At 49.2% G+C, this 13778-nt stretch overlaps 1 protein-coding gene across 11 annotated transcripts in view; it reads right to left on the reverse strand.

Annotated features, from left to right (window-relative positions):
• KALRN (kalirin RhoGEF kinase) overlaps window positions 1-13778 on the reverse strand; it is a 645891-nt gene that overhangs the window by 123720 nt on the left and 508393 nt on the right. For all 11 annotated transcript variants that reach the window (XM_033855735.2, XM_073804132.1, XM_073804131.1 and 8 more), the window contains one exon: window positions 11229-11475. In XM_033855735.2, the coding sequence (XP_033711626.1) occupies window positions 11229-11475 (247 nt within the window). The remainder of the gene's footprint in view (window positions 1-11228; window positions 11476-13778) is intronic.

A 13778-nucleotide genomic window follows, 5' to 3' on the forward strand; every position in this document is an offset into this window, starting at 1 on the left:
ATTATCCAGGTAAGCACAGTGTAATCAAACGAGTCCTTAAGAGCAGAGAACCTTTCCCACTGTTGTCAGAAGGAGATGTGACTTTGGAAGAAGGACCAGAGGGATGCAACGTTGCTGGCTTTGAAGATGGAGGAAGGGGCCATGAGCTGAGGAATGCAGCTGGCCTCTAGAAGCTGGAAATGGTGAGGAAACAGCCTCTCCCCTAGAGCCCATGTTGGACTTGTAACCTACACAACTATAAGAGAATAAACGTGTGTTGTTTGAAGCCACTAAGTCTGTGGTAATTTGTTATAGCAGCAGAAGGAAACTAAGACAGAGGAGATGAAATCAGAGAACAGGCTCTGGGGCGGGTTCTGCAGGAGCCTCCTTGCAGCCACAGAAGGGACTTTGTTATTACTTGAAGTGAGACAGGGGCTATGGACTGTTTGAGCTGAGCCCAGGCCTCCCCCTGCATACGGGAGCCAGCAATGGTAATTATCTACGCGCCCACCTGTGTACAGAAGTAGGCACCCATACCTCCTGTGGCCTTCAGGGCCTTGTGGAGAGTAAGGCAAGTGGATGTGGTATCAGAATCAGTGTTCCTGGCTGGGGCTGGGGGACAATGGTGGGGAAACTAGGCAGCCCAGTCCTATCCCAAAGGCAAGTACAAGAAAAGGAGCAGGCTGGTCCATGAGCGGACAGCCTCTCTGCTGCTGGCGGGCAGGGAGCTGGTATGAAACATGGCGAGACTTGCCAACGGACGCACTCCTCATACATGCTGCAGAGTTTGGGTTCAGGCTGCAGTTTCAATCCTACAAGGGTCCTGGAGGAGGGGTAGCTGTTTTCAAGGTCTGAGTGACACAGGGGAAGGCACTGAGGTGGCCTGAGGAGGATCCTGACACTGGCTGGCCAAGCAGCATCAGAATCCCGCCGCTGAGAGCTCCTGAGGCCGAGGCCTGCAAGGGCTGTTCCTCACGACCTTTAAGATCCTCTCACCCATGACCTTCCCTAAGCAGATAGGGTGGGCACACCCCCAGCTATGAGACCACTGCCGCTCCTTCTCTGCTTCCCAAGCCACATCCAGTGCATGTCATTTCTGGGTCCCCTGCTCTTTTGTGGGGAAAGTGGTTTCAGCTTACCTAGCTCTAGCAAGAGAAAACGGCATCATCTTCTCTTTGGGGAAAGTTCTGTTTTCTGGAGTGACCTCCTCTCTGTCATCTATCCCCAGCTTCTCCTAGGCAAGCAGCATCAGTGGCAACCTCTCCTCTCTAGCTGAATCCGAGGCTCTCCTTTTAGCTCTGAGCTTGCTCACGAGGCTTCAAGGAGCAAAGATGCTATTTAAGCCTCACCCTCCCTCCGCTCTGGACGGTAAGAGGCATCGTCCTCACGCAGATGTCACAGATTTACAGTGGACACCAGGAGGCATGAAAGTGCTGTTGAAACAGGTGTTCGGCATGAGCTAAGTCTCAGCAGGCCAGCTACGAAAAGGCGAGGGGCAGGATCTCTGCAGGGGGCCCCAGAGACATCAGTTCCTTCTCTTGATAATGCAACATCTCCCCCTGTGCCAGTCCTTCTTGGAGGCAGCACTGCACTGGGGTGTACTTAAAGGAGGATGTGGCCTGGCCTGACATTTTCCTATTTGAGGCCTTCATTCCAAGCCCTTTGATGTCCTAAATAGTATCAGAAAGATGGTAGCTGGTCTTAGGTAGGACATCTCACCCAGAACAAAGTAGTCTTGGGGCAATTTCTAATTGTCTTTGCTGCTCCCTTAGTTTTAAATGGAAAAAAAGGAGGGAAGAGTGTGGACTGAATGGCACCTATATCTCCCTCTTCCTGAAACTGTCCTGGGAGGGCTTCCAGTTGGTCAATAACTATTGAGCCATCTCTGGCCCATCCTAACATAGACAGGTAAGTGGAAGAAATTCAGTTAAAAATAAAATAAGGCAGTTTTTACAAAACTGCCCTATGCCCTTCTCCTCTTTGAATTGACGAAGGACACCTTCATGCCCAGCCCAACATTCAACATCTCAGCACAGCCCTCCTCACATAGGTTGGCCCATCTCTACGGTGTGGTCGGAATGTTACCTTTAACAACCAGAGTTAATCACTGAAAGAACAGGGCATTGAGAGGTACAAGCCAAGGAATAAGTTGAATTTTCAGCTTAAATATGTCGTATATAATCTCTACCCACTGGGTAGAAGACAAAAGAAAGTTAGAAAAGAGGAGTAAACCATTATTTCTTGGGAAATCATAGAGCCAGATGGACCTGCTGTTGGTAGACTGCAGAAAGGGCCCGGAGTAGGCCAGGAATGGAAACTGAGAGAGAGGGGAGGGTGCAGAGTAGAGACAATGTCAGGCCTTTGCAAAACCTATGGATGGAACTAGAAACAGAACCTTGACCCCTTGACCCCTGGAGAAGATTCAGGCTGGAAATACTCTAGACACCTCCCTACAGAGGTATCAGAACTAGAACAAAGGGCAGGCAGGGAAATTAACATTCATTGACTGCCTCTAGGGTGGTAAGCATAGGCTAGAAGTCTAACTAAAGGGAAGTGGGCATTATTGCCCATTTTATAGAGTTTAAGTATCTTGTCCAAGGTTATCAACTAGTCAGTATCTGAGCCAGGATTCAGACCCCCCAGATTTTCTACCCCGAGACTCTTAGTTACTCCACACCTCTCATCATGTCATTGTATGGTCTACCACATACCATTGTAAAGCCTTGTGCATAGCAGGGTCGCTTTTGTTTTATTCTAAACAATTAGCCTGCACACATAACAAAAAGACCAACTTTGCAGTTTAAAATCACTTTTCCTTAACATTGCCTCCTCTGAGCTTCCCAGCAGCTCTGAGAGATGGGTAATTTTTATCAGCTTCCCTTATAAATGCAGAAACCAAGATGAAGTGAGTTTCTACTCATTCCACACCCTGTCCTCTTCCTGGCCCATCTGACACCCTGAGTACAAAGCCCTCCCCTGTTTTCTCAAAGATTTGCAAGTACACGTCTATGAAAAAGATAGGCTGATTGTAACGTATTAGATTGAACCATTTAAAATTGCTGACTTGCAACCAGTTTTGACTACCAAAATGGCAATTTCATGTGGTTCAACCTAATAAATTGGACCTCAAAATGAGGATATTCATGCTATGCCTGGATGGATTAAACATAGGATACTTAGGCTAATCACTTTAGGTTGCTAAAGTGATTCTCTCCTGATGTGGAGAGAAAAAAAGCAGACGTTTTAGAACTGGAAGGGATTCTAGAAGTAAATCAGGAGGATATGGATAAAAGGTAAAAAAAATGCTACTTTAGAACAAGTAACAATATGAATGACGGCAGGGAATAACCAGGAAAAAAGACGAGCCCATTGAGAGCCTCAGAGTGGAAGGCAGTTACCACTAAGCCTGAGCCCAGGGAAAAGGAGATGAGATCAGAGGAGTGTGAGAGACCAAGGCACCGATGTGCAGGGGTAAACAGTATGGAGGTTCCTTTAAAAACTAAACACAGAGTGATTATATGATCCAGCAATCCCACTCCTGGGCCTATATCCGGAAAAGACGAAAACTCTAACTTGAAAAGATACACGCACCCCAATGTTCATAGCAGCACTATTCACAACAGCCAAGACATGGAAGCAAACTAACGGTCCATTGACAGATGAATGGATAAAGAAGATGTGGTATATATATATATATATATATATATATATATATATATATATACACACACACACACACATACATACACATACATACAGTGGAATACTACTCAGCCATAAAAGGAATGAAATAATGCCATTTGCAGCAACATGGATGGACACAGAGACTATCATACTAAGTGAAGTAAGACAGAGAAAGACAATTGCCATATGATGTCCCTTATATGTGGAATCTAAAATATGACACAAATGAACTTACTAATGAAACAGAAACAGACTCACATACATAGAAAACAAACTTATGGTTACCAAAGGGGAAAGGGGGTGGGGAAGGGATAAATTAGGAGTTTGGGATTAACAGATACACACTTCTATATATAAATTAGATAAATGACAAGGATCCTGTATAGCACAGAAAACTGTATTCAGTATCTTGTAATAACCTATAATGGAAAAGAATCTGGAAAAGAATATGTATACCTGAAACTAACACAACACTGTAAATCAACTATACTTCAATAAAAAACCACACACACAAATAATCACCTTAAACAATCTAGGATTGTTGAATTTAATCCATAATGTTTTCTTCTGCTCTAAGGATTTAATAAAAGATGTATGGAGAAATTGATAGGCTCTAATGAAATTCTCCCCAAGGAAAGAAGGGTCTATCATTTTAGATGCAAATCAAATTACTTTGTTCTAGATGAAGATCACAAGGGGCTGGAGAATGAGAATTAGGGCTGGTGGGTTTCAAGTGGGGGGCTGGGGAGGAGGGCATAGGAGGAGAATGAGCAGAAAGGACCTGGATTTCAGCACTAAGTAAGAGGAATTTTCCAACCATTAGAATTGTACCAAAATACAACAGGCTTCCTCTAGAAGTAATGAGCTCCCCGTCCCTGGGAGTGCTCAAGTAATGGTTGGCTGACCACCCAACAGAGACTTTTTTTTTTTTTTTTTGTGGTACGCGGGCCTCTTACTGCTGTGGCCTCTCCCGTTGCGGAGCACAGGCTCCGGACGCGCAGGCTCAGCGGCTATGGCTTACGGGCCCAGCCGCTCCGTGGCATGTGGGATCTTCCCGGACCAGGGCATGAACCCGTGTCCCCTGCATTGGCAGGTGGACTCTCAACCACTGCGCCACCAAGGAAGCCCCCAACAGAGACATTTTAAGAGGGCGTCCTATATTAGGGGAGAGAGTGAACCAGAAGACTTTCAGGGTGCTTCTCAATTCTACGATTCTAAGAGCCCATAAAATTCAATGTTCTGAAGTAAAATGAAATCTAATCAAGAACCACTTCTACTGAATTCTAAAAAGAAAAATTTTAAATTCTAACCTTTTATAATTCTGAAAAATGACTAGGAGCTCCTTTTAGAGTCTCTACAAATACATCTCCATCTATCTTAAAACACACTTTTCTTCAAGAAGTGTCAGCCCTCAAGTTAATTACATTTCTCATTCAAATGTACTAATTTTTGGTGTTAGTTATACTTATTCAATAGTGACTTTTAAAAACAACCTTACCACTATTTTTCATTGCAAACATACTATATTCAGTTATGTTACTCTTAAATAAAATTTTGTAAGCTAGCATGGAAACTTATTCCCATCCTCATCCATCACACTTTCACATATAATTTTGTCCTATGGGGTGGGGGGTGAGTCCTGGATTTCCAAGTGGCTGCCTCACAGCTGGCCAATTACAGATGTGGTCCTCTGCAAATGGAGTAGGAGTGGAGACCAGCAAGCTGTAGTTTTAACACGTCACTTCATTCTTGAAAGGCAATGTTTGGGGACTATTCATCCTTCAATTTGTTTTCTCAGCTTCCCGTGGTACAGCCCCATGGGTGGCATTATGGAGTAAACGAAAACCGTGAGAGTTTAGTTGTTGACTAGTTGCTCCTAATGCAGAATTACACTGAACAGCAAGAGAGAGAGACTTGCAGTAGACCCTCCAGAGTCGGTAGACGGGAGGAGCCTGTAAGTGTCTGCATTTCATAGCAGAGGAGATAGGAAAGGCACATTTTGGCCCCTGGAAGCAGAAAGTGCAGGGGGTTCCCATCCTGCAGTGAATCTGCTGGACAGGCTGGACCAGCTCCAGCGGTTGGCTGGCCCCTAGCGGAGCTGGACCCCATTCAGCCTGCTAGCCAGAGTGCTGCTCGGGGCCATTCTGCGCTCCAGCCAGGGACACCAGGCTTTCTAGTGGGCAAAGCACACACAGGATGAAATCTGTCTGCCGCTACTGCCCATAGGGAAGGGAGCACAGGAGGCCAGAGGGGAGAGAGAGAGTGGGAGGGCAGTATGTGCTTCCGTGTATACTGGGCTCACGCTCTCTCAACCTTCACCCAGCTAGACTGGTTAAATCCAAGGGAGTCGAGTCAGGGTGAAGGATAATAAACTAAAGTAGCTGTCTCAAACGCCTTCAGACTTGGGAGGTCGCAGAGCATTGTGAAGAGTGAGACCTTGGGGAATGGACAGACCTGAGTTCAAATCTAGATCTACCACTGGTAAGCTATGGGCAAGTGACCTGATCTTTCTAAGACCTGCTTTCCTTGTCTGTAAAATGAGGAAAACATTAAAGCATGAACCCAGAACCTGGCCCGTAGTAAGACTCCATCAACGTCAGGTATTTTTACGAGTTGACGTCACACTTAATGTAAGTCCACAGCATCACAGACTTGCCCAGCATCTTCAGGCTGTTGGCGGTACATGCCTCCAGAGCCCATTGTTCTCCACTGCTCCGTACCTTCACACCTTCCCCGGCCTGGGTAAGCTGTTCCTAAGGCCATCTAGGTGATGACAGGAGAAGGCATCAGGAGACCCCATGACAGGACTCCCTGTAAACAAGCCGGGATCACCATGGGCACCTCTCCTCCAGGACATCTGCCCCAGGGCTCACCTGGCCCGGGTTTAGTTTGGTTAAGCAAACAGGCGTTTCCTTATAGCTTCTCCAGGCGCTCAGCTGGAGCCAGGGCAAAAACTGTACAGGAAAAGGAAAGGAACACAGGTATCCTATAGAGCTGGGTGGAGAAGAACCTACACTGTTTTTTGGAACCTGGGGCAGAAGTACCTAGGACCAATGCTTTTTTTAAAAAAAACATTTTTAAGGGTACAGTTCAGTGGCATTAAGTACATTCACAGTGTTGTATTACCATCACCATCATCCATCTCCAAAGCTTTTTCGTCTTGCAAAACGGAAACTCTGTACCCGTTAAACACTAACTCCACATTCCTCCCCTTCCCCCAGCCCCTGGCAACCACCATTCCACTTTCTACGAATTTGACTGCTGTAGTTACCTCACATAGTGGAATCATACAGTATTTGTCCTCTTGCGTCTGGCTTATCTCACCTAGCATAGTATCTTCAAAGTTCATCCATGTTGTAGCACGTGGCAGATTCTCCTTCCTTTTTAAGACTATATAATATTCCATTATATGTACATACCACATTTTGTTTACCCATGCATCCCTTGGACACTTGGGTTGCTTCTACCTTTGCTACGAACATGCGTGTACAAACAATACCTCTCTGAGTCCCTGCTTTCAATTCTTTGGGGTATACACCCAGCAGTGGAATTGCTGGATCATATGGTAATTCTATGTTTAATTTTTTGAGGAACCCCATACTGTTTTCCATAGCAATTCACCATTTTACTTTTCTACCAGCAGGGCACGAGGGTTCCAATTTCTCTACAGCCTCACGAACACCTGTTATTTTCTATGGTTTGTGAAAAAAAATAATAGCCTTCCTGATGGGTATGAAGTGGTTTCTCATTGCCATACTGACCTGCAGTTCCCTCATGATCAGTGATGCTGCCCGTCTTTTCATGGGCTTATTGGCCATTTGTATACCTTCTCTGGAGAAATGTGTAGTCAGGTCCTTCATCCATTTTAAAATCTAATTGTTTTTTGTTGTTGAATTGTAGGAGTTCTTTATATAACTGCACATTGCCCCTACCAATGGATCTTTAAGTCCCTCCTAAGCCTGACACTTGGGGAGGTGGCAAACCCCTAAAGCAGTGACTCTCAGCCCATTAGAATTACCAAGGAACTTAAAATATACTGATGCCCAGGCCCTTGGAGGCTCTGAATTAATTGGTCTGGGGTGGTGTGTGAGGCATCAGTAATTTTGAGTCTCCTCCAGGTGGTTCTAAGATGCACCCAGAATTGAAACCACCACTACAAAATCGTTGTCCCTTGGGAGGTGCTGCCCTCGCCACTTACTGCTGAGAAGGTGAGAGGGGATTAGGAAGAGAATGACTAGGTCCACAGGGCCCAAGCCCGGGGAGAAGCTCTACGATGTCAGGGGGGCATTAAAATAAGAGGAAAGGCAGGCTGCTCCACTTTGTCACACAGTTCCACCAACAGTGCTGCCACAGATATATCAAGAGGAAACCAGCAACCACTGTCTCCTGAGAAAGCACAGGAGGGAAAGACCGGAGAAAGGGCCTCTGGCCTCCAGGAAGCCCAGCAGGCAGCGTGTGTGGTGCAGGGCAAGGAGGCGGGAGCCCTGGGTCTCCTCCAGCTCTGCCACCAACTATCCCTGTGACTTCGGGGAAGGCACCTTGCTTTCCTGGGCCCGAAGGTGCCCCTACAAGAGAGGAAACTGGCCGGTGCAGTGGTTCTCAACCCTGCTGTCCCCTGGATTCACCTGAGGACCTTTTGAACAACTCTGGCTCACTCCGGAAATTCTGACCCCACTTGTCGTAGGTGTGGTCTGAGCCTTGTCATGTGGTAAAGCTTCCAGGGGAGGCTAGGTGGCCAGGCTGAGAGCCCCGCTCTAGTGCTTCTCCAAGTCCCCCCCTCGTGCTGACCCTCCAGGGCTCTTCTGCCTCTTCTCCTGCAGTCATGGCCTGAGCACTCAGCACATCACACGGACACCCCCTGCTTCTCACAGCCCGTAGGAGCACTGGCCTGATGCTCCCTCGAAGGTTAAGAGCACCAGTTGCCTTCTAAGCACTGAACAAGAAATGGATTCGGACCTCCAGCGACACCGGAGGAGGCCCTGTCCTATTCCACAACCCCCGAACGTCTCATCTGCAGTCCCACGGGGCATAACTTAGAAGGTGGAGCATCTGCTGGAGACAAATCTGTCGGAGAGGAGAGAAGGCCAGGTGGCCGGCAGGCAGCCAGCTGGATGGCAGAAGGGACAGCTTACTGAATTTCTGCTGAGGCCAGTGCTCTGGGCAGGCCCTGGAGAGAGAGGGACGGGCTCTTCCAAGCTGAGGCGTGTGCATCAGCACACAGACTTCCAGCAGAGGTCTTGTTAGGGCCATAGTGATGCTCCGTGGAGGACAGAGACTTAAGCCTGACTGTGGGAAGTCCGCGCAGGCGAGATGCCAGTGAGAGCTCACAGGCTGTCATTGGAAGGCCCCGCCTAACTGACTCATGCTGGGAGAGAGCAAACGGACTGCCAACAGGAACACCCAAGGAAGTGGGTGATAGGCACTGGAGATTCTGACCCCACTTGTGGTAGGTGGGGTCTGAGCCTTGTCATGTGGTAAAGCTTCCAGGGGAGGCTAGGTGGCCAGGGCTGAGAGCCCCACTCTAGTGGTTCTCCAAGTCCCCTCCTCGTGCTTGTAAGAAGCCATGATGGCGTCTGAGGCAGCTGGAAAGTTCTGTGACACACGCCCTGTGTTCTCTCTGACCTCTAGCTTGCACCCCGCATCCTCAGCTCCATTTTCAGTGAACTCTCTGCTAACTCCCCTCCCTCTGCACTACTTACCCTGAATGCCCCCAGGTCCCCAGCTGAGCCGGGCCAGGGAGGGATGCACCCAGCCAGACACCAGGGAGGCCAGATCTAGGGCAAGAAGCCTCCGGTCTCCCCTTGTAGCCAAGCCCTTCCTGACGGACCACCCCACACTTGGACATGAGTGACCAGTTAGCCTTGCCCAGCAAATAAATCGCTGTCCTTGCTTTCGTCTCTGGAGAGAGAGTTTCTAGTCATTTTGCTGAATAATCTATGGAAGTGATATAAAAACTGTAACTTATCATGACACCGAGGATGTACTGAGTGCCAGGCACTGTTCTAAGTGTTTTGTGTATCTTATTTCATTTCAGGTGCACTATTCTGACCTCTTTGTGCCCACGTTTTCCCCACGGTCAGACTTCAAGCAGAACCGTACTCCCGGGACCCCCGGCTTTTCCCTTGCCTGGTCCCGCGAGTTTCTCTAGGGGCTGCTTCAGACGGCTGAGAGCTGCACCTGCAATTACAGATGCCACACAACTTCCTGACACAGAGAAAAGGCGGAGAAGCGGGTGGTGGCTGAGCCGATAGAGGGGAGCACAGGTGCGTGTGGAGGGAGGAGAATCAGGTTTTAGTTGCCATTCTCCGGATGGAACCCCCGCCCCGCCCCCCGCGAGGCCCTTGCAGCACCAGAGCCAGGCAGCACCAGTGATGCAACCTGCTAGAGCCACCTCGTGGAGGAGAGGAGGAGGTCGGGCTTTTGAGATGGACCCGACGGAATTCCAGCAAGGAAAACATTTCACAAGGTAATTAGTTCTTAGCATCAACAGGTCTCCGTGGCGACCCTTGTCCCTTCCTCCCAACAGAACCAGGTCCCTCCCTCTTCCCAGCCCGTAAATACCTAGCACAGGTCTGCATGGAAACCCTGACGCAGGTTATCTGACCAGTGACAAAAAGAAGCTCAGAACTAAGAGAACGCTGGGTCTGTCCCTCTCTGGGCCCGTTTCCTCCATGTACAACGAGTGACTTCAAGGCCGCTGCCAGCCTGGACTTCTGAAGTCAGTGGCTGTGGTACTCGAGTGCATCAGAAGTCCCTGGGGACTCGTTAAGACACAGACCGCAGCCACCCCCGCCCCCCGCCCCCTGCGTTTCTGGCCCAGAAGGTCTGGAGTGGGTTCTGAGAAGTTGCATTTCTAAAAGTTCCCAGGGGATGCTGACCCTGCCAGTCCAGAGACACCCCTCGCACTGGAGAATCACTGTTTTCAGTGGTTCCGTCTGCCCAACGTGAGAGAAAGCGAATAAACAAGCATGCGGAAGGAACACAGAGCTTACATAAAACAGAAGCCAAGGCTCCGGCAATCTGTCTGTCAAAGGCACGTAAATGAGTGTCTCAGGCCCTGGCAGGGCTGAGCGGAAGGTCAAACCTGTCGCGGCTGTGCCATGTGTTCCCCTGCAGTTTGCTCGGTCCTTTGTGAAGCATGAGCAGCCGGGTAGGGGTGAGGGGGCCGGGGAGCCTGCAGTAGCTGTGGAGGGGGCGGGGGTCAGAGGAGAAAGGAGGAGTCTAGGCTTTGGGCCATGGGTAGAAGAGGACTTTTCTGGAGGTTGGGTGGTACAATGGGAGAGTTAGAAGAGCTCTTAGGGGTCATCTAAGTCAACCTTCATTTTTAAGATGAAACTGACTCAGAAAGGTTAAATGACTTTTCCAAAGTCACATGGCCATTCCATAGCTCTTTCCCTTTAAGCTCGCAACCCACTTTCTTCACAAGTGGGTCCCAGAGAAATCCCACAAGGTCAGAACGGGTTCCTGAGACAAGTGAGTGCTATGATGCTCTTCTAAGAAGCAGGCCACATCCCCAGCAACCTCTGGTCCACATCCCTCCCCACCCCCACCCCCCCCGCCCCTACCTTTCACCAAGGGGAAGAAGCAGTCCATCTCCACGCTGCTTCGGGAGTGGGAGATGCACAGGGCGCTGCTGGGGACCAGGCCCTCCTGTGGGGGACTCCGTTCTGTGGTGCGGACCAGACACCAGCCCGGCCGTTCGCTCGGCCGCTCCAGCAGTTCCACTGTCTGTCCCACCTGGATGCTCAGCTCGCTGCTGTGGCCTGCGTTGAAGTCCTGGAGGACCACGGTCAACTCACAGCCACCAGAGAGCTTGGGGGTGGGGTGGGGGTAGAGTAAAACATGAAGGTGTGGGGGGAGGAGATGAAGGGGGAAGGTGCCAAGTGTGCATGAGAACAGAGGAGATGGGGAAGGAAAATAGAAAAGATGGGATTCAGGGTGCAGAGAAGGCAGAAGATGGGAAAGGGAGTTGGGAACAGAAAAGGAAACAAGAAAAAAACATGAAATTAACACAGTGCCATTCAATTACTCAGCTGTTCTCCCTGCAGCAACAGTCTAGAGCCTGCCCAGAATGGGGCTTTGCTTCTAATTCCTTCTTGTTCCAGTGGAGTTCTTTTCATTATTCCTCTACCAAGCTTCCAGCTAACTGTGTCCTCCAACCCCTTCCCCAGTAGTCCCTTTACTTCTTCCAAGGGCTCCGCCCCGTGCCCCACGCCTGCCTGCACTCCCAGGCCTCGGACTCTTCTGGGCATCATTTCCAACTTGCTCACTCTCACTTGACTCTAGTTGATATTGGGAATCATGGAAGAGAAGACCTCCCTTCCTTCTCGGCCCTGCAGCCCTCCCCATCCCTACTCCGCGCTGGAGCCATCAGCATAAGCAGGAGGCACCAGTGATACAAAAAAGAACGAGCCCTCAACTCAAAGGCAGAAGAAGAAGCCTGTTTATCTGGAAGGGGAACAGAATTGTTTTGCACTAGTTCAGCCACTGGGGACCAGGAGGAAGAGTGGAAAGATGGGCAGGGAAGAAGGGGCACATCTTCCTTAGGAACCATCCTTAGTGCTCCAGCCTGTCCTCCCTCCAGGCCTGGCACTGCTCCTGGGGCAGAATCGATAAAACTGGGCAGAGAGACCCCGAGATAGGAACACCCTCTACTAGCTGAACACTCAGACTTTCACTCTTACCACGAGAAACCATTAGTTATTCATTTGTCTTCTAGAACTCAGCGTAAAGCCTCCCTCTTGGAAGAGCTGCTGCGCTTAGGGGCAGGGTGACAAGGAGGGAAGGGGAAGAAAGGGAGGCCCAGGGGCCTGGATCGGCAGCCTGTTCCTAAGGTTTGGGGGAAAGCCCCCTACCACCTCCAGGTAACTCGCTTTCAATCTGCACATCTCTGATTTAAGCCTTTAGGGCCTGTGCTGTCTGCACCAGCAGCCGCAGTAACGCACTAGTCCAGATATGTTGGGTAGTTATTTCAAGCACGGTGAGTAGGGACTCAACAAGCTCAGCGTTCAGGACGGTGAGAATTTTCTATTAAAGGAAGCTGAATGTTACAGTGGGCTTGAAAAGGTTAACGTGACGCGTCAGACTGACGGTTGCAAAATGTATCATCACCAACCATAAAGCACGGAGCCCACTCTAAACACATCTCTACGGATGGGCACGGTACTGCCGTTGGGCTTAGATCAAGAAGGACAGAAGGTGGGAGATGGAAAGAGACAGAAGAAGAAATACACATGGTTCTGGTTCCTTTTTTTTTCCGTTTAACTTTCCTGGTCCCTTTAAGTGCACAGACCCCACTCTCCTGGTGCTATCTTCCCTGAAGTGTCATCTAGAGAAGGGTGTCATGGGATGGGAATACCTCAAGTCTGAAGAGTGCTTTTACCGTGTGTAACGTACCTTCACATACATTATCCATTCCACCTCTACCTCTTGTATCAAGAAATTTAAGCTCAGAAATGTCAAGATCAGTGGTTGGAACATTGAGTGTGCGTAACAATCACACTCAACGGGAGGCTATTGAAAATGCAGATACTCTCGCTGAGCCCTCCCTTGCCCCGGCCCCCAATTACAGATTAGGATTCAGGAGGCCTGGGTTAGGGTCCAGAAATGCATATTTTTAACAAGGAAACTCCCCTCCCCCTGAAACTCACGATTCTGAAAAGGGGGTCCTTGGGATACTGTTTGAGAAACACTGCTAGATGGCTTCCCACAGTCACCCAGCTAGGCTTGAACCCAGACCTCGACTACAAATCCCACGTTCCTTAAACCACACACCACAGGGCAAATTACATATTTTCAGGTATGTTTGTGGTTGGAGAGGGTGGGAGCCACGTGGAGAGAAGAAGACATCAGTGGCTTGAGCTACTGCGCCTCTCAGTTTGCTTTAGGAGACCTCCATCAGGTCTCTTAAGCTTTTTGGATTGCAATTCTTTTTTTTTTTTTGGCTGTGTTGGGTCTTCGTTGCTGTGCGTGGGCTTTCTCTAGTTGCGGCGAATGGGGGCTACTCTTCGTTGTAGTGCGCGGGCTTCTCATGGAGGTGGCTTCTCTTGTTGCGGAGCACGGGCTCTTGGCGCATGGGCTTCAGAAGTTGTGGGGTTTTTTTTGGCTCTAGAGCG

The sequence above is a fragment of the Tursiops truncatus genome, chromosome 4 (assembly GCF_011762595.2).
Source record: "Tursiops truncatus isolate mTurTru1 chromosome 4, mTurTru1.mat.Y, whole genome shotgun sequence".
Lineage (NCBI taxonomy): Eukaryota > Metazoa > Chordata > Mammalia > Artiodactyla > Delphinidae > Tursiops > Tursiops truncatus.